This window comes from Somniosus microcephalus, chromosome 12 (assembly GCF_052327205.1).
Source record: "Somniosus microcephalus isolate GS21.2 chromosome 12, FLI_Smic_1.0, whole genome shotgun sequence".
NCBI classification, from domain to species: domain Eukaryota; kingdom Metazoa; phylum Chordata; class Chondrichthyes; order Squaliformes; family Somniosidae; genus Somniosus; species Somniosus microcephalus.
The window spans coordinates 159,937,821-159,958,639 of NC_140998.1; the positions used below are offsets into that span (position 1 = coordinate 159,937,821).

Here is a 20,819-nt window from a genome sequence, read left to right on the forward strand (position 1 = left end):
CGGACCATGGCTCTGTGGGAGAAGGGAGGAAACCCCCGGTACTCGGAGCGGCTGGCCATAAACGAGTTCCGCCGAGGACGATTGCTGGTCTTCTTTGGGCGCCGTACGAAGACCCAAAAGGACCCATGGGAGTGTGTCCACCCATCCCGTACCTTGAAGACTGGCCCGTAGGGTGGCTTTAAGCGACCTGTGGAATCGCTCGCACAGGCCGTTCGCCTGTGGATGATAGGCAGTGGTGCGATGAAGTTTGGTGCCGAGCCCCTGGGCTACAGCGTTCCAGAGCTCCGAGGAAAATTGTGGCCCACGATCTGAAGAGATGTCCGCCGGTACCCCGAAACGAGCAACCCAACAGGAGATGAAAGCTCTAGCGACGTCTGCCGAAGTGGTGGAAACCAAAGGAATTGCCTCTGGCCACCTAGTGGTGCGGTCCACCATGGTGAGGAGATGCGTATAACCATGGGAAGGCGGAAGTGGCCCCACAAGGTCCACATGCACGTGGTCGAAACGACGCTCCGGAACAGCAAACGTAGCCACTGGAGCTTTTACATGACGCTGGACCTTGGCCTTCTGGCAGACCACGCAGGTGTTGGCCCAGTCACGGACATCCAGGTGCATACCCTTCCAGATGAATTTCGCCGACATTAGCCATTGTGAAGCCTTCATACCAGGGTGCGACAACCCGTGTATGGCGTCAAACACTTTCCGGCGCCATGCGACTGGCACGATAGGTCGGGGAACGCCCATGGAGACGTCGCAAAGGAGCATGGTGCCTGTGGCCTGGAAACTGACGTCGGCCGCTTGGAAACTAGAGGGGACGGTTCTGTATGATTGGACCTCTGGGTCCGAGGCCTGATCCGCAGCCATGAGGGCGTAGTCAATCCCAAGGTGAACCGCATGGACCGTCGCACGGGAGAGGCAATCCGCCACCAGGTTGTCTTTACCAGGCACATGTTGAATGTCCGTGGTGAATTCAGAAATAAACGTCAGGTGACGTTGTTGACGAGCTGACCACAGTTCAGCGGTCTTGGCCATGGCGAACGTTAGTGGCTTGTGGTCGACAAAAGCCGTGAAGGGACGTCCTTCTAATAAGAACCAGAAATGGCGGATGGCTAGAAAAAGGGCCAGCAACTCCCGATCGAAAGTGCTGTATTTTCTTTCATTTCTCTGTAGTTGACGGCTGAAAAACGCCAGCGGTTGCCACGTGCCATTCACCCACTGCTCCTGCACTGCGCCGATGGTGTAGTCTGACGCGTCGGTGGTAAAGGCGATGGTGGCACCTGGAAGCGGGTGCGCCAGCATGGTTGCGTTGGCCAAGGCGCTCTTGGTGTTGACGAACGCCTGGTCCATCTCGGCCATCCAGCTGATTGGATCCTTACCGGACTTGCCCTCGAGGGCCTCGTACAAAGGCTGCATAAGCAAAGCCGCCTTAGGGACGAATCGGTGATAGAAATTGACCATCCCGAGGAACTCTTGCAGAGCCTTGACGGTTGGCGGGCGCGGGAAAGAGGTAACAGCCTCCACCTTCGTCAGTAAGGGGACGGCGCCGTCTGATGTGATGCGGTGTCCCAAGAAATCGATCCGCTGCAGGCCGAACTGGCACTTAAAAAGGTTGATGATCAAACCGTGCTGACTGAGGCGTGTAAAGAGGGTACGCAAATGGCAGATGTGCTCTTCCTTGCTAGCGCTGGCGATGAGGATGTCGTCGAGGTAGACGAAGATGAAGTTTAGGTCTCGGAGCACGGAGTCCATCAAGCGCTGGAAAGCCTGTGTCGCGTTCTTCAAACCAAACGGCATCCACAGGAACTCAAAAAGGCCGAACGGGGTGATGACTGCGATTTTTGGGACGTCTTGTGGGTGCACGGGAACCTGGTGATACCCACGGACGAAGTCGACTTTTGAAAAGATGGAATTTCCTGCCAAATGGGCCGAGAAATCCTGAATATGCGGGCTCCGGTACCGATCAGTAGTGGCGTCGTTAGTCGCCGCATGGCCGCCAGCCGCCGCCCGGTTTCGGAACAATGTGGAGAGGCGAAGACCAGGGACTATTCGACCGGCAAATAATCCCCAGCCGCTCCATCGCGTCGAACTCCGCTTTCGCAGCCGCGAGCTTGCCGGGTTCAAGCCTTCGAGCCCGTGCATAAACCGGGGAGCCAGTAGTGGTGATATGATGTTCAACAACATGCTTCGTGGCCGAGGAGGAGAAAGTGGGCCTGGTCAGCTCCAGGAACTCAGCGAGGAGCTGAGTGAAGTCATCCGGAGATGGGAACGCGCAGGCGATAGAGCGCGACACGGCGTTACCGCGGTGGCACGGAATCGAGTGGAAAGTGGCCGCGTTGATCAACCGGCGGTGCCAGACATCGACGAGGAGGCCGTTGGCACACAGAAAATCCGCCCCTAGGATGGCCTGCGAGACTTTGGCCGTGACGAATTCCCAATGGAAGCGCTGACCGCCGAAATACACTTGGACCCGCCGCTTTCTGAATGTTCGAATGGCTGCGCCATTAGCCGCCTCGAGAGTAAGGCCGTGGCCCCCAGCTTGAATATCGAGATTCAACGCAGGTTTTTTTTGGGGGCGAAAAGCTGCAGGGAGAGTGGCAGCGTCGTGCTTTCGCGCCGAAACGGGCGTAGTAGGAGCACCAGCCCACTGCAAGAGGAGCTGGAGCCGCGTCTGTGGGGGATGGGCGTCTCGTGGCAGCGCAGCACTGCTGGGTTACTGTGAAAATCTTATCTGCTTCGGCATCAAGCTCTGCGCAGTCGGTGACCTCGGCCCTGGCTAGGGCAGCCTGCACCTGCTCCAGCAGTTGGCAGAGGAAGAGCTCCCGGAAGAGGAAGCATTCCGGTTCGGCACCTAAGAGCGTGAGCATTTGGCTCATGAGCTTGGACGGTTTGGAGTCCCCGAGGCCGGGCATAGCGAGAAGCCGGCGAGCGCATTCTGACTTCGAGAGTCTGAAGACTTGTAGCAACCGCGCTTTTAACGTATCATACTTGCGATCAGTAGGCGGACTACCGAGTAGGCTGACGATCCACGAGGCAGTGGCGCTATTGAGGGCGGAGACCACGTAGTAATAACGGGTTTGATCCACGACAATGTTCCTGATGGCGAACTGGGCTTCAGCCTGGATGAACCACGCGGCTGGTTGTTGCTCCCAGAACTGTGGCAGTTTCAGAGTCACGGCATTCGTTTCCATGCTGAAGATCTTCCGCGAAAACCGTTCGCGAAAGTCGGGGTCACCAATGTAGGAACGTGGATTCCTAACTAAAAGACTGAGTTCTACTCAGGCGATCAAACAAAACAAACTTTAATGAAACAAACAGGTTTTAACAAGAAACTGCAGGATAACATCGAATGTATGTCTGCTCTCTTCGGAGGCTCCACGAGGACTGCTGTGGCAGTCCTGTGGCTGACGTCATCCCGCCAGTGGGGGATCACATGATGAACGGCGTGACGTCATCACGTTTTAACCGCGCTGTTAAAGTAACCACGCTCTGTACAGTTAAACAGCATAAATAAAGATACAGACTCAGGCTGTAGTTAACATGTTGTTAAAGGAATTATATACAAATGATCTGAGTCCTTTGGTGGCTCCGCCACACTATTGTATATAGTCTGGGAACCTTATTATGATATAAAAGCAGTGGAAATAATTCTTTTTTTTTAATTCGTTCATGGGATCCGGCGTCGCTAGCAAGGCCAGCATTTATTGCCCATCCCTAATTGCTCTTGAAAAGGTGGTGGTGAGCCGCCTTCTTGAACCGCTGCAGACCGTGGTGAAGGTACTCCCACAGTGCTGTTAAGGAGGGAGTTCCAGGATTTTGACCCAACAACGATGAAGGGTCGGCGATTTACTTCTAAGTCAGGATGGTGCGTGACTTGGAGGGGAACTTGGAGGTGGTGGTATTCCCATGCGCCTGCTGCCCTTGTCCTTCTAGGTCCACCCAGCGCGCCCACTGGGGGCAAATCTTGCCAATCTCCTCCCCATCCCCCCCAGCGCTGACCCTGTGGATGCTGGCAATGGGGCAGCTATCACCGACCCTCTCCGCATCTGGCTCCAGAATGTCCATTCACTTGCGAACAAGGCCCTTGCCATAGAAACATAGGTGCAGTAGTAGTCCATTCGGCCTTTCGAGCCTGCTCTGCCATTCAATGTGATCATGGCTGATCCTCTATCTCAATACCATAATCCCCTCTCTCCTCATATCCCTTGATGTCTTGTGTCCAGAAATCTATCTAGCTCATTCTTAAATATATTCAGTGACTTGGCCTCCACAGCCTTCTGTGGTAGAGAATTCCACAGGTTCACCACCCTCTGAGTGAAGAAATTTCTCCTCATCTCAGTCCTAAATGTCCTACCCCGTATCCTGAGACTGTGACCTCTCGTTCTAGACCCCCCAGCCAGGGGAAACATCCTCCCTGCATCCAGTCTGTCTAGCCCTGTCAGAATTTTATACGTTTCAATGAGATCCCCTCTCATTCTTCTAAACTGTAGTGAATACAGGCCTAGTCGACCCAATCTCTCCTCATACGACAGTCCTGCCATCCCAGGAATCAGTCTGTTGAACCTTCGCTGCACTCCCTTCTATGGCAAGTAGATCCTTTCTTAGGTAAGGAGACCAAAACTGCACTCAGTACTCCAGGTGTGGTCTCACCAAGGCCCTGTATAACTGTAGTAAGACATTCTTGCTCCTGTACTCAAATCCTCTTGCAATGAAGGCCAACATACCATCTGCCTTCCTAACTGCTTGCTGCACCTGCATGTTTGCTTTCAGTGACTGGTGTACAAGGACACCCAGGTCCCTTTGTACATCAGCATTTCCCAATCTATCACTATTTAAATAATACTCTACCTTTCTGTTTTTCCTACAGAAGTGGATAACTTCACATTTATCCACGTTATACTGCATCTGCCATGTATTTGCCCACTCACTCAACTTTGCATTCTCCTCACAACTCACAATCCCACCTAGTTTCGCGTCATCAGCAAACTTGGAAATATTACATTTGGTTCCCTCATCCAAATCATTGATATATATTGTGAATAGCTAGGGCCCAAGCACTGATCCCTACGGTACCCCACTAGTCACCGCCTGCCATCCCGAAAAAGACCCATTTATTCCTACTCTCTGTTTCCTGTCTGTTAACCAATTTTCAATCCATGCCAGTATATTACCCCCAATCCCAGGTGCTTCAATTTTGCACACTAACATCTTATGTGGGACTTTATCAAAGGCCTTCTGAAAATCCAAATACACCACATCCACTGGTTCTCCCTTATCTATTCTACCAGTTACTTCCTCAAAAAACTCCAGTAGGTTTGTCAAACACGATTTCCCTTTCATAAATTCATGTTGACTTTGTCTAATCCCATTGATATTTTCTAAGTGTCCTGTTATCACATCCTTTATCATAGACTCTAGCATTTTCCCCACTACTGATGTTAGGCTAACCGGTCTGTAGTTCCCTGTCTTCTCTCTCCCTCCTTTTTTAAATAGTGGGGTTACATTTGCCACCCTCCAATCTGCAGGAACTGTTCCATAATCTACAGAATTTTGGAAGATGACAACCAATGCATCCACTATTTCCATGGCTACCTCTTTTAGTATTCTGGGATGCAGATTATCAGGCCCTGGGGATTTATCAGCTTTCAGTCCCATTAATTTCTCCAGCACTATTTTTTTACTAATGCTAATTTCCTTTAATTCCTCCTTCTCACTAGACCCTTGATTCCCTAGCATTTCTGGTTGTGTCTTCTTCCGTGAAGACAGAACCAAAATATTTGTTTAATTGCTCTTCATTTCCTTGTTCCCCATTATAAATTCTCCCGTTTCCGACTGTAAGGGACCTACATTTGTCTTCACTAATCTTTTTCTTTTTACATACTTGTATAAGCTTTTACAATCCACTTTTATGTTCCTTGCAAGTTTACTCTCATACTCTATTTTTCCCCTCTTAATCAATCTCTTGGTCCTTTTTTGCTGAACTCTAAACTGCTCCCAATCCTCAGGCTTGCTACTTTTTCTGGCAACTTTATACGACTCCACTTTGGATCGAATACTATCCTTAATTTCTTTTGTTAGCCATGGTTGGGCCGCTTTTCCTTTTGTGTTTTTGCGCCAGAAAGGAATGTATAACTTGCAATTCATGCATTTGTTCCTTAAATGTTAGCCATTGCCTATCCACTGTTATGCCTTTTAATGAGGATTAAGCTTATCGTGGATGCCTGCATCGATATCATGGCCCTGACGGAAACTTGGTTGAGGGGTGATGACACCTTACCCTTAAATGAAGCCTCCCTGCCTGGCTATACCTTCCACCACTTGCCCCGCTCAGTCCGCCGTGGTGGCGGTGTGGCTCTCATCACCAAATCACACCTTGGTCTGTCCCCCTATTCTTCCGGTAGTTTCTCCTCCTTTGAGCATCTCACCTTATTCCACCCCTCTCATTTCAAATTCTTGTTCTCTACCACCCAACCAAGTACCATAAAAATGTTATTACTGAGATATTTTCACTGCTCTCCTCCCTCAGCCTCTGCACCGAACGACTTCTCATCCTCGGTGATTTCAACCTCCATCTCATTTCATCATGCTCGCTCTCCTGAGTTCACTAGCCTCCTATCCACCTTAATCTCTCCCTCCATGTAAACTCCCCAACCCATATTCACGGCCACCCCCTCAACCTTGCCATCTCTCATGGCCTCGCTACTCCCATCCTGTCAATTGCAGAGAAGGCCATCTCTGACCATTTCCTCATATCACTCTCCACCCACATCCCCCTTCCGCCCACACCCCAACACTACTTTCTTCTGTGTCCGCCCCTGGAAAAAAAACTCTCTCCCAACTCTCTTACAACTGCACTTATGAAATCCGAACTGTCCAGTCTCTGGCCCTCCATTCACCAAGACATTTCTGCAGCTACCGATCTGCTCAACCACACCCTCACCACTATCTTTGATGTCCGAGTCCCTACTAAAAAAATTACCCTCTCTCACCCTGGCCATTCCCCCGGTACAGCTCTCATCTTCGCTCCCTTAAGTCCAAGAGACGCAGACTCTAACGGATATGGTAGACAACTGGTTTAGCCATTCACCACCAGATCTGGCTGGACCACATAAAGCATTATTGTGTCCGGCTCTCGTCTGCCAAAATTGCTCACTATTCCAGAATCATTCTGGAATGCAAAGATAAACCCCGGCTCCTATTCTCTACTGCTAACCATCTTCTTAAACCCCCTCTCCCCTGTCTCCTCCACCCTTACCTCCGATTACAAATGTGAGGAGCTCATGGACTTCTTTGTCTCTAAGATTAAGACCATCCATTCAGCTGCCTCTGCCATCTCCCTTCCTTCCCCTAGCCCACTGGGCCAAACTTCCTCTAAGGTTCCCCCCTGCCCGAGCCCTGAACTTAAATCTTTCTCCAGTTTCTCTCCGATCTCCCCTCATGACCTCTGCGCTCAGCTTGTCCATGAGACCCACTTCCTGATCCCTCGACCCTATTCCCACCAAACTGCTGACCACCCAACTTCCTTTTCTAGCTCCCACGTTAGCCGATATTGTTAACAGTTCTCTCTCCTCAGGTACTGTCCCCCCTCCCTCAAATCTGCCGTCATCACCCCTCTCCTCAAAAAACCAAACCTTGACCCCTCCGTCCCTGCAAACTACCGCCCCATCTCAATCCTCCCTTTCCTCTCCAAAGTCCTTGAACATGTTGTTGCCTCCCAAATCCGTGCCCATCTTTCCCGCAATTCCATGTTTGAATCCCTCCAATCAGGTTTCTGCCCTTGCCACAGTATCGAAACAGCTCTCAAAGTCACAAATGTCATTCTTTGTGACTGTGACAAAGGTAAACTATCCCTCCTTGTCCTTCTTGACTTGTCTGCCGCATTTGACACGGTTGACCACTCCATCCTTCTCCAATGCCTCTCCACCATCGTCCAGCTGGGTGGGACTGCGCTCGCCTAGTTCCATTCTTATCCATCTAATCGTAACCAGAGAATCACCTGCAACGGCCTCTCTTCCCGCTCCCGCATTGTTACCTCTGGTGTCCCCCAAGGATCTATCCTTGGCCCCCTCCTGTTTCTCATCTACATGTTGCCCCTTGGCAACGTCATCCGAAAACACACCATCAGTTTCCACATGTACACTGACGACACCCAGCTCTACCTCACTACTTCTTCTCTCGACCCCTCCATGGTGTCTAAATTGTCCGACATACAGATCTGGATGAGCAAAAATTTTCTGCAATGAAATATTGGGAAAACCGAAGCCATTGTCTTCGGTCCCCGCCATAAACTCTGTTCCCTAGCCACTAACTCCATCCCTCTCCCTAACATCTGTCTGAGGCTGAACCACACTGTTTGCAACCTTGGGTGTCATATTTGACCCTGAAATGAGCTTCCGACCACATGTCCGCAGCATAACAAAGACCGCCTACTTCCACCTCCGTAACTCGCCCGTCTCCGCCCTTACCTCAGCTCATCCGCTGCTGAAACCCTCATCCATGCCTTTGTTACCTCTAGACTTGACTATTCCAACGCACTCCTGGCTGGCCTCCCACATTCCACCCTACGTAAACTTGAAGTCATCCAAAATTCAGCTGCCTGTGTCCTAACTCGCACCAAGTCCCATTCGCCCATCACCCCATATTCTGTCCTCTTGAGCATCCCTGATTATAATCACTCAACCTTTGGTGGCCGTGCCTTCTGTTGCCTAGGCGCTAAGCTCTGGAATTCCCTGCCTAAACCTGTCCGCCTCGCTACCTCTCTTTCCTCCTTTAAGACGCTCCTTAAAACCTACCTCTTTGATCAAGCTTTTGGTCACCTGCCCTAATTTATCCTTATGTGGATCGGTGTCAAATTTTTTGTCTTAAAATACTCCTGTGCAGCACCTTGGGACGTTTCACTACGTTAAAAGCGCTATATAAATACAAGTTGTTGTTGTTGTTGGTAGAGGTCGTGGGTTTGGGAGTTGCTACCGAAGAAGCTTTGGCGAGTTGCTGCAGTGCATCATGTAGATGGTACACACTGCAGCCACAGTGCGCCAGTGGTGGAAGGAGTGAATGTTTAAGGTGGTGGATGGGATGGCAGCCTAAATAAGGCACGGCTAGTCTGGAGCACAAGGGGGAAAAATTCAGTTGGTTTGCGCCCCCTGTGGGCGCTAATGGGGCGCAAAGCAACTAGCGCCCGGGTGCGGCGATGTTTGCACCTCTCGCAAAATTGACCAGACATTTTGCGGCGACGCTAGACACTACCGCCACAATCTTCTGCGCCCGCAGATCGTGACATCAGTCCAGCGTGCAACGCCCCGGATCGGATATTGAGTGGCGCCCCCTGCCTTATCACCTGCCACTAGCAACGACAGGTTGAGGGGAGCGTTTTGCAGTCGGGAAGGGGCTGGGGAGCGCTTTTTAAAGGAAACCGGCTCCTGCCTTTTTTTTGGCGACATTTTTGCACCATGCATTCTGAGTGAGAGAGAGAGAGAGAGAGAGACTTCTGGAGATATTCAACGCTGTGTTGAGAAGTTTTGGGTACCGAGCAGCACTTTGCAGGTTCATTTTGATTTGACCTTCCTTGCATCGATTTGAAGAGACTATGGGGGCTGCACTCTGAGCTCTTTCCCTGGGCCTCTCCATTGTTCTTTCCAGCAGATTTGATGTACAGGTCTCTCCAGGCCGAGGTTCAAGGCTGCAATGAGCAAGGTGTGGATGGAGAGCAAGAGCGACCCTCCCCTTTAAGAACTGGCCAGCGCGTCTGTGTTCCATTGCTGTCTGATATCACATGAGCTTTGCCAACGCTCTGAGATAGTGCCTCGCTCCTCCACGTTAGCGCCTTAAGGGAGGTGTGTAGCACCTGATTTAGCGCTCCAATCACCTCCAGGGGCGATAGAAGCCAATTTATCAGTCAGAGGCGATAATTAGCGCCAGGCGCTAAATTTTGTGCCCGGTCGATATCTGCGCCCCAAATGGGGCGATACCGAATTTCTGCCCCCAAGTCTTCAGCACGACAGCCGGGTTGTTGTCGGGGCCCATAGACTTTGATGCATCCAGTGCGCTCAGCCGTTTCTTGATATCACGTGGAGTGAATCGAATTGGCTGAAGACTGGCTTCTGTGATGGTGGGGACCTCAGGAAGAGGCCGATATGGATCATCCACTCGGCACTTCTGGCTGAAGATGGTTGCAAACACTTCAGCCTTGTCTTTTGCACTCAGGTGCTGGGCTCCACCATCATTGAGGTTGAGGATAGTCATGGAGCCTCCTCCTCCCGTTAGTTGTTTAATGGGCTACCACCATTCACGACTGGATGTGGGAGGATTGCAGAGCTTTGATTTGATCCGTTCATTGTGGGATTGCATAGCCCTGTCTATGCTGCTTCTGCTTTTTAGCATACATGTAGTCCTGTGTTGCAGCTTCCCCAGGTTGGCACCTCATTTTTAGGTACGCCTGGTGCTGCTCCGGCCATGCTCTTCTACACTCCTTATTGAACCAGGGTTGGTCCCCTGGCTTGATGGTAATGATAGAGTGAGGGATATGCTGAGCCATGAGGTTACAGATTGTGGTGGAATACAATTCTGCTGCTGCTGATGGCCCCCAGCGCCTCATGGATGCCCAGTTTTGAGCTGCTAGATCTGTTCTGAATCTATCCCATTTAGCACGGTGGTAGTGCCACACAACACGATGGAGGGTGTCCTCAGTGTGAAGACGGGACTTCGTCTCCACAATGACTGTGCGGTGGTCACTGCTACCAATGCTGTCATGAATAGATGTATCTGCGACAGGTAGATTGGTGAGGACGATGTCAAGTAGGTTTTTCCCTCGTGTTGGTTCTCTCACCATCTGTTGCAGGCCCAGACTGGCAGCTATGTCTTTCAGGACTCGGCCAGCTCAGTCAGTAGTAGCGCTACCAAGCCACTCTTGGTGATGGGCATTGAAGTCCCCCACCCAGAGTACATTCTGTGCCTTTGCTTCTCTCAGTGCTTCTTCCAAGTGGTGTTCAACATGGAGGAGTACTGATTCATCAGCTGAGGGAGGGCAGCAGGTGGCAATCAGCAGAAGGTTTCCTTGCCCATGCTTGACCTGAAGCCACGAGAGTTCATGGGGTCCGGAGTCACCAGGACTCTCAGGGCCACTCCTTCCAGACTGTATACCACTGTGCCGCCACCCCTGGTGGGTCTGTCCTGCCGGTGTGACAGGACATACCCAGGGGTGGTGATGGAGGAGTTTGGGACAATGTAGATTCACAAAGATGTTATCTGGGATGAGGAGTTATAATTAGGAGACTTAAGAAGTTAGGGCTTTTTTCACTTGAACTGTGTTGGTTAAGGAGTGACCAGATAGAGGTCTTTAAGATTATGAAGTGTTATGATAGGTTAAGTAGTGATGGATTGCTTCCACTGTTCAGTGAGAAGGTAATGAGAAGGCATACGTTTAAGATAATCACAAAAAGAATTAAAAGGAAGGTTCAAAAACATTTCTTGAAAAAAGAATGTGGAACTGTCGGCCACAGACCATTGTTGAAGCAGAGTCCATCACTTTTCTTTTAAACTAAATTGAGTCGAAAAGATATTAAAGGACATGGGCTTAGGTTGCTCATGTGGAAGATTACACTGGCACAGACATGATGGGCTGAACGGCCTCTTTCTATGCTGTAACATTTTATGATTCGTGTGGATGTGGTGAACAGCAGACTTTGAAGTGCTATATGCAAAAATTAAACATTGCCTTTCTGCACAGGCAAAGGTCTTGACATCCATCAGTATGGGCACAGAGAAATGGCTGGAACAGGTTAAAGACAAGCTACAAATGAATGAACCAAACAAACAGTCGCTGGCAGTATGAAGAGGTGAAATTAAGTTTCTAGTCAATCATTTCAATAAGATGAAGTTCTTTCCTGAAGAGTACTAAAATATTATAGTGCATACTAACAGATCCCATGTATAGGTGTGTGCAAAGTTATACATCAACTCCACGTCCACTGTCTGAATTAGGTATTCTCTTGTGGTTGTCCTCATATATTCAGGTTACTAAACTCAGACTTCTGATTCGCCATAATTCATGTTCTCAGTCCAGTTGTACTGTTAATTTGAAAAATGGAAATAATGAAATTTTGATTTTTCTTTAAAAAAAACTATGGTCCTCTTGGCTGAACACATTAGCTATCTGCCTCTGGCATTAATTATATCACTGTAGCTGAAGACTCTTAATGAGTGTATTCCTATGGAGGTAAAACGCTCTCTCCTTTATATTTTCTTGTAAGCAAATCGAGTGGAGCTTACTGCGAAATAATTGTTCAGCAAATTGACTTATTTGTATAGACATTCCAATCAACAGTGCATTTTGCCAAATTTTAAAAAGCTAGTATAACTACAGCACCAATCACACCAAGTCAAACGCCATGTGCTCAGATACCAGTTCTTTGATCAGCGAGCACAGCACACGGTTTCATTCTTTGGAAAATAATAACACAGTATATAAGGAGAGGGTTTAAAGCAGCAGTTGCATCTCAGATTTTTGCTGGTGTCAAAAGCCACTCTTGGTTTAAGTCATTGCACCACTCTGAATGAATTACTGTCCTCTGATATATTTGCAGCCATCTATTATCTCGCATGTGCTTAAGCTTGTCTGAATGGTATCATGGGATGTAGAATTTCTCCAATTTAGTAGACTTTTCAACCTCATTGAAGAAAAGCTCCTCTGATGGCTGATTTTCTTAAGACAGTAAGTAGCTGACTCATACAGACCACAAAAATCCGTGTTGAGCTGAGGCAGACAGTTCACAACAACTGGTCAGTTAGCCTGCCAACGCGCATTGCCACTCACACCTGAAGAACAGTCACTCGGGTGAGATACGCCTGGGTTACCATATCATGAGTCAGCACCTTCAGGAAAGGAGGAGGGGTGAAAATTGGAAATTAAAACAAAAGTTACATTGCAGTTAGAGTATCATAAGATTATTTACCATTGAACAAAGATTCACGCCGATCAGGCAGCTTCAAATGGAAGCTCCACTCACACTGATGTCAGGCTCTATTGACGTTAATAACATGACAGAAAAAAAGTTTCTGAATGCAGGTGTAATCACTGGAAGAACACACTCGCCTGAAAAAGCCATGGGTGAGTCAATAAGGAATTGTGGTTTGGCAGCATTTAACTGGATTTCTGTTTTACAGGTAAATAGAGACATAGGCCGGAATTTTGCCTGCACTCAGAGGGTGGGCTCGGTGGCAGGTCCGCTGTCAAAATCGAAAAATTGACAGCGGGTCAGGATCCCACTGTCAACCCACCTCCATGCCAGTTTCCCAAGTGTCGGGTCTGTCTGCGCTCTACAGACCCGACACCAAGTGGCAGGTGAGCCAATTCAGATACCTAAGAGCTTGTTAAAAGGTACTTAAATGCCATTTTACCAGCTTTCACAAGGTTCCCGGCGCTCGAGGATCACGTCAGGAAAGTGGGTCAAGCCATCAATGACCCTCCATTCCACTGAATAGTTGACAGCTGCAAAAGTGATATAAAACCTACTATTTCACAGCTGTTCACTTTCCAATCGGAGAAGCTGGAGCGTTCAGGATTTCGAATACTCTTTTCAGCTTCATGCAGTTTGGAAGTGTTTGGAGTAAACTCTGTATCCACTGTCACCTCCTTGGAGCAACCTCTCTCACCATTGACAGATCGCTTCTGCCATCTCAACTTCAGCTGCCATCTATTCGAGCAACATCGGTGCCCTTGAAACTCTCTCACCTTGGTCCTCAGAATCCCACCACGATCAGCCCCAACACCAACATCACCAACAACAACACCAACCTGCTCCGCAATCACCTGATGCTGCACAGGACACAGGGCGTCAGCACCCGACCACATTACTGCCCGGGAGGCCAGGGATGGCGTCACCATGGCCAGATTTACTTCACTTGATGCTGTACACCCTGGCTGCCACATGACGCGCCAGGCTGGTACCACCCCACACCAACGCCATAAAGTATCCCTACTATGCCCAAGCCATTCCTTTCGCACTCATCACCATTGCGGTAGGTACCGTTATGTCTCACCATTCACTGCAACTCACTAAGCCACTTCCAAAAGTGCATACAAATCTGTCCAAGAACAGAAAGTGTGGAAAATAAAGATTTCAATGTTTGGCAACACATCACCAGAAACATTACATGAACATTAGCGAAAACACCCAAGTGTCTACCCTTGTGTGTTGTTAGTTGGTATGACTGGACAAGGATAAGGCTGAGTGTGTGAGGTGGCTAGTGAGATGGGGATATGATGATATACAGAGAGAGAGAGAGGGAGGGGTGGAGGTGCAAGGTAAGTTAGTGAGAATAAGGATATGCAGGAGTAGGGTAGGGAAGACAGAGTGATGGGGATGTGATGAGTGGCACAGTAGGATGAGGTCGAGTGTGGCTTTGTAGTAACGTTTTGTGATCTACTGAGATCATAGAAATGTTTGTGCCACTGCAGCCTGGTCCTCCTGATGGCATCCCTGCTTGTGCCCTCCTGTGCAACGTGCAACCAGGCTGCGTTGGTGTCCTAGGGAGGTCTCTTCCGCCCAATGGGAGGGAAGAGAACCTCCCTGCGTGCTGTGACTCCCTCCATAAGCATATGGAGGGAGTCATGGGAGAGCCTGGATGCAGCCGTGCACCTCAATGCTGCAGAACACTGACAGCACAACTGTCAAAATGAATGTGGACATGGCCCCTTCAAATGACGTCATCAGACCCGCTTCCTTTTAATTGGCCGGGAACCTCACAGGGCGGGCTTAACAAGCCCAATCAACGGAAAATTCTTCTCAGAGCGGGATGGAGCCGGGAGCGGGGTCGCAACCCGCCACCTACTTCGGCCACACTGAGCCCACCTCGGTAGGCGAAATCGTGACGATAGAGTACAAAAGCATGGAAGTTATGCTAAACCTTTATAAAACACTGGTTAGGCCCCAGCTGAAGGGTTTTGATAGAGTAAACTGCTTGCAATGTCAGAAGGGTCAGTAACCAGAGGACACAGATTTAAGATAATTGTCAAAAGAACCAGAGGAGACAAGAGGGAAAAAAAATTACACAGCGAGTTAGGATTTGCAATGCACTACCTGAAAGGGTGTTGGAAACAGATTCAATAATAACTTTCAAAAGGGAATGGATAAATACTTGAAGGGGAAAAAATTGCATGGCTATGGGGAAAGAGCAGGGGAGTGGGACTAATGGAATAGCTCTTTCAAAGAGCCAGCATAATGGGCTGAGTGGCCTGCTTCTGCGCTGTATCATTCTATGACTCTAATTTGCTTCATTACTGTGTGTGTTAGGTCAAAAGTGCTCAGAAGCACAAGTAAAATGAGAGAACTGAAGGGTTTCTGTTAAACACATACTGAAGGTAAAATCTATATGAATAACAGACTTCCTCTACAAGGATCACAATCTTGATGAGAAGTACTCACCCTCCTCCATGTCAATAAAAAGATAAATATAAAAAATGTTTCAGAGGACCTGTCAATTTTTTTTTATTCCAGTGTAAACTGTGGTGTAACTTCATGCGAGAAGCTCCTTCATTGGTTTCCACAAAAATCAGGTCCACCTGCTTGGCCACATCTACCTGTCGGTGCCCCTCCATTCACCTGCCCTTCGCTCCCTCCCAACATGAATCTACACTCCCCAAGTCTACACTCTGAAGCTTTTTCCCCCCATAGCCCTCATTAGAGTCATTTCCTCCATGAAGCACTCCGCATGATTTCAAAAGACTATCTTGGCAATACAGAAAGTTTTAATCTCAACTCCAGGTGATTCAAAACAGCGATGAAAAAAAAAAATGTATCTCCATATGCAAATCTGATTAGCAAATTCCTGATCAATTAATGCAATCTTTTTTAAAAATTTGATCGCCGGTTTTGATAGATTTGCATAGAAAAGAAATGCCTCTATTTTAAGCAATATTTTGCCTCTCCTGACTTTTACTACTCTTAAAATAAACATGGATCAAATTAAAATATATGGCACGATAGAATTAATGCTCACTGCAGCCAACTGGTTAAAAGAACAGATGTAACAATATCATTCCCATCCATTCCCCAAGGTGCACACATTGTCTTCCCCCATGCCTTCTCATCCCTACCAATTTTGTCTGCCGCACTGGTTCTACCCTGAAGATGTTGACTTCTTGCTGGGTTCCACAGGTCATCCACTGGTTAACTCCTCTAGCTCACTATCTTAACCAGCTGAGTTATTGGGGAAAGCTATATGGAATCCCTTCTAATGCACAAGTTACAGCATCAAAGAATTAGCTTACCCAAGTCTAAATAGGACTTCTTCTCACTTTCATCTTTAGCCAGCTCCAGCATGTCACAGTACGCTCGAGCTAGTCGCCAGCAGAAGTCAGGCCTCAAACGATACTGCAAAGAAACAAAGGATACACAATAAACTTGTGCACTGTATTGCATAAACAGATACTTTCAAAATCTCCTTCTTAACCAAGCTTTTCATGCAATTAACAACAACTTACATTTATAGGGTGCATTTAATGTAGCAAAATGTCCCAAGGTGCTTAACAAGAGCAATATCAAAAAAATTATTTTTGACACCGAGCTACAGAAGGAGATATCAGGATAGATGACCAAAAGCTTGGTCAAAGAGGTAGGTTTTAAGGAGCATCTTAAAGGAGGAAAGAGAGGTAGAGAGAGGCGGAGAAGTTTAGGGAATTCCAGAGCTTATAGTGGAGGCAGCTGAAAGCACAGCCGCCAATGGTGAAGCGATTAAAATTAATTAAATTAACTGTTAAAGAATGGCACCAACATTTCTGCTCCAAAGAATAAGATTACTGGCCAATGACCTGAAGACTGTTCCGTGGGCTGACAGGCATTAATAGAATTAGGCTTCACCAGCCAGCAAGTTCCTAATGTTCAACACAGCACCATGGGAAAGGAGGTGCTTGATTGAAAGAAGTCAATAGACCAACCTGAAACAGGAGTTGAACCAACAACAACTTATATATTTATATAGCGCCTTTAACGTACATCCCAAGGCGCTACACATTAAAAAAAAAATTGACAATGAGCCATATAAGGAGATGTTAGGGCAGTTGACCAAAAGCTTGGTCGAAGAGGTAGGCTTTAAGGAGAGTCTTAAAGGAGGAAAGAGAAGTAGAGAGACGGAGAGATTTAGGGAGGGACATAGGCAGCTGAAGGCACGACCACCAATGGCGGAGCAGTTAAAATCGGGGATGTTCAAAAGTCCAGAATAGGTGGAGGGCCGAGGTCTAGGGGGAATTATAGGGCTAGAGGAGATTACAGAGATAAGGCGGGGTGAGGCCATGGAGGGATTTGAAAACAAGGATGAGAATTTTTAAATCGAGGTGTTACTTAATTGACAAAATAGAAAAGGTACGTTTGACAGTAATGAATTATGAAAGTGTTGGGAGTCAGAATCATGGAGGAAGCAAGTTTTTTTTTGTAGAGTAAAATAATTAGTTTATTTGAAGGATACTCTCAGCTTACTTCCCCTCCTCAATGCATTATACCATATGGTTTATAGAACAAAATACCACTGTTTTAATACTTCCTAATTTCATTCGATGCTGGATAACAGATTGCTGGCAGTGAATTACAAATTCAATCATGTGGCTGTGCAACAAGAGTGTGAATGCCAGAAGAAACCAGGAACGGAATTGCTGCCTCCTGCCAAACTCGGTCTTCTATTGGTTATTCTTTGTAAGTAGTGGAGAGTTTATATTTTTTTTATCAAAAGCAAATACTGTGGATGAGGGAAATCTGAAATAGAAACAGAAAATACTGGAAAACACTCAGCAGGTCAGGCAGCATCTGTGGAAAGTGAAAGAGTTAATGCTTCAGGTCGATGATCTTTCATCAGAACTGGAAAGTGTTAAAGACCAACGGTTTTTAAGCAAGTACAGAAACCAGGGAAAAGGGGGTGGGAGGGGAGGGGCAGCAAACAAAGGGAAGGTCTGTGACAGGGTGGAAGACAGGAGTGATTAAATGGCAAAATGGATGATGGTGCAAGGCAAAAGGGGGGTGGCAATGGGACAAGTAAAGAAACAAAGATGGGTCCAGAGGAGATGCAAATGGCAACAGTGTAGTGTATGTGCTTTAAGTCAGAACTACTTTTTACAGCTCCTGTATACTGTAGTGCCGGCAGTAACCACACCGGTATATAAGCTGTGCGCATGCCTCTGTACTCCAGTCTAGAGATGACCCTCCTCCAGTAAAGACCTGTTGTTTGTTTATGTACAGCATCCGTGTAATTCTTTATCCACTGAACCACGGATCTAACAGTGGCGACGAGTGTTGATGCGAATCTACCTGCAACATTAAACAAAGAAAAAAAAAAATAGTCGAGTCCAGGAACACAGGCATCGACCGCGAGCAACCGCCCAGCAGTCAGGCAGAGATCCAACTTCGCTGGGGAGGCTGTGGAGAGCCGGGCTTGGTTCCCCAGCCACAACGAGCAGTAAGAAACCGACGACAGGTCCTGAGCAGACCCTTCCCGAGCAGCGGCGGCTGGAGCCGACCGACGGCAGAGAGAGAGAGAGCCGGGCAGCGTCGACGGGGTAAGAAAAAGGGTGAAGAGAGCAGGGCGCAGCCGGGGATTGATCACCGAGCGGCGTCGAGGAAAAATACTGCAAACCGGAGAGAGAGAGGGCAAGAAACAGCCGGGTTCTAGACTGAGCGGCGTCGACAAATATCAAAAGAACGTGCAGAGCACAGCCAGGGATCACGGGCTGATCAGGGTCAGCGGGGCGAAGCAAGGGGAGACGCCATTGAGCCGCGGAGAAGCAGGGAGAGCGCGGGAGGCGCCATTGAGCCGCGGAGAAGCAGAGAGAGTGCGGGAGGCGCCATTGAGAAGAAGGAAGAGCGCGGGAGACGCCATTTTGCGAAGCCGCAGCGGAGAAGACGGGCGAGCGCGGGAAGGAAGGAAAGCGCGGGAGACGCCATTTTGTGCCAGAGGAGAAGAAGGGGAAGCGCGGGAGGCGCCATTGGGGATAGTTAACGCACAACCAAGGATGCCGAAGAGTGGCAGTATCTCTACGTTCGACAATGAAGTCGAAGATTGGGCGACATATGTGGAACGTATTGAGGTGTACTGCAGGGCGAATGAAGTGCCAGATGCTAATAAAGCACTGGTTCTGTTAAATTCCATGGGTGCAAAAACTTATGGGTTACTGCGAAATCTAATAAACCCAGAGAAGCCGGTAAACAAGGATTTTGGAAGCATAGTAGAAATCCTGCAGGACCACTTAAGCCCCACACCGCTGCTGATAGCAGAACGATTTAAGTTCCATAAAAGGAACCAACACAAAGACGAAAGCAATGCTGAGTACCTAACGGAACTGCGCAAGCTATCGAAATACTGCCAGTTTGGAGCGGGACTAGCAGACACGTTAAGGGACAAGTTTGTGTGTGGGCTACAAAGTGAAGGAACCCAGAAACGGCTTCTATCAGAAAAGGACCTTACGCTGGACAAAGCTTTCAATATGGCAGTATCACACGAAGCAGCCGCAAGGGGCGCTGCAGAGATACAATGGAGACCGCAAGAATACGGCACCAACGAAATGACCTATGGAACAGGGAAGTGCTATCGCTGCGGCAGAACAACACATGACCAGAAAGGTTGTTGGTTCAAGGACCAAGTGTGCAGACAGTGTGGGAAAGCAGGACACATAGCAAGAGTCTGCAGGTCTGGGAAGAAAACCAACAGTAAGAAATCTCCACAGGAGAAGTACAAAAAGGTACACCAGGTGATGGACAGTGGTTCAGACGAACAGAAAAGTGACACAGACTCCGGAAGCAAGGAGCTGGGTTGTCTGAAACTACATAATGTAACCGAAATAGAGGGTCACCAGACTATCTGGGTTACACTCAAGATAGACGGAGTCCAAGTGGAAATGGAATTGGACACAGGGTCAGCTCTAACAGTCATAAATCAAAGAGACTACAAGCGGCTATTTTCACACATACCCTTGAAAGCTACAGAGATTGTCTTGAAGACGTATACAGGGCAAAAAGTCTACCCCAAAGGAAAAATAAGGGTGAAAGTGACATATAAAGGTCAGGAAATACCTAAAATGGATATATATGTATTGCCAAATGGAGGACCACCACTGCTAGGACGTGAGTGGATCCAAAAGATACATTTAGATTGGCATTCCATACAGGCACTGAAGGTGGAGGCCAAAAAGGATGACGACGTCACACCTGGACGACTGTCAAAAATGCTAACTGACGCAAAAGAAGTGTTCCAGGAGGGACTAGGAACACTAAAACGAATAACAGCAACAATTAAAATAGAGGATAATGCAAGCCCAAAGTTTCTGAAGGCCAGACCAGTGCCTTATGTGATCAGACCAGCGGTTGAAGCAGAGCTGGATGGGTTGGAACGTTCAGGAGTACTGTCCAAAGTGGACTGGAGCGAGTGGGCTACACCCATCGTCCCTGTAATGAAGAGGTCGTTGAGTAATACGCTGATGCGCTATCAATTACTCATAAAAGACTGAGAGTTAGAAGAGTAACTAAAGGCTTTTATTAACAACAGAATGGAGGTCTGCCTCGCGTGGTCGACCGGTCCATGATACTAAGGGCTGGGGAGCAGTCACCTTTATACTAGGACCTGTGGGAGGAGTCAGCCGAGGCATGTCCAGGCATGTACACAGTGGAATACAAACAGGACAAACAGGAATACAAACAGTGGTTTACCACATTCACCCCTTGTTTAAAATTGAGTCCGGCGGGGTGAAGTGTATTAAAAGTTAGTGTATTGGAGTCTCTCCGGAGGTCTTGTCTGCCCCTGTGATCTGCGTGGCGACGGCAGGGGTAGTGAAGTTTCCGGCGTCG

At 48.2% G+C, this 20,819-nt stretch overlaps 1 protein-coding gene across 5 annotated transcripts in view; it reads right to left on the reverse strand.

The window, feature by feature from the left end:
* LOC147109632 (regulator of microtubule dynamics protein 3-like) overlaps positions 1-20,819 on the reverse strand; it is a 341,290-nt gene that overhangs the window by 273,761 nt on the left and 46,710 nt on the right. For all 5 annotated transcript variants that reach the window (XM_086003718.1, XM_086003717.1, XM_086003716.1 and 2 more), the window contains one exon: positions 16,265-16,367. In XM_086003718.1, the coding sequence (XP_085859844.1) occupies positions 16,265-16,367 (103 nt within the window). The remainder of the gene's footprint in view (positions 1-16,264; positions 16,368-20,819) is intronic.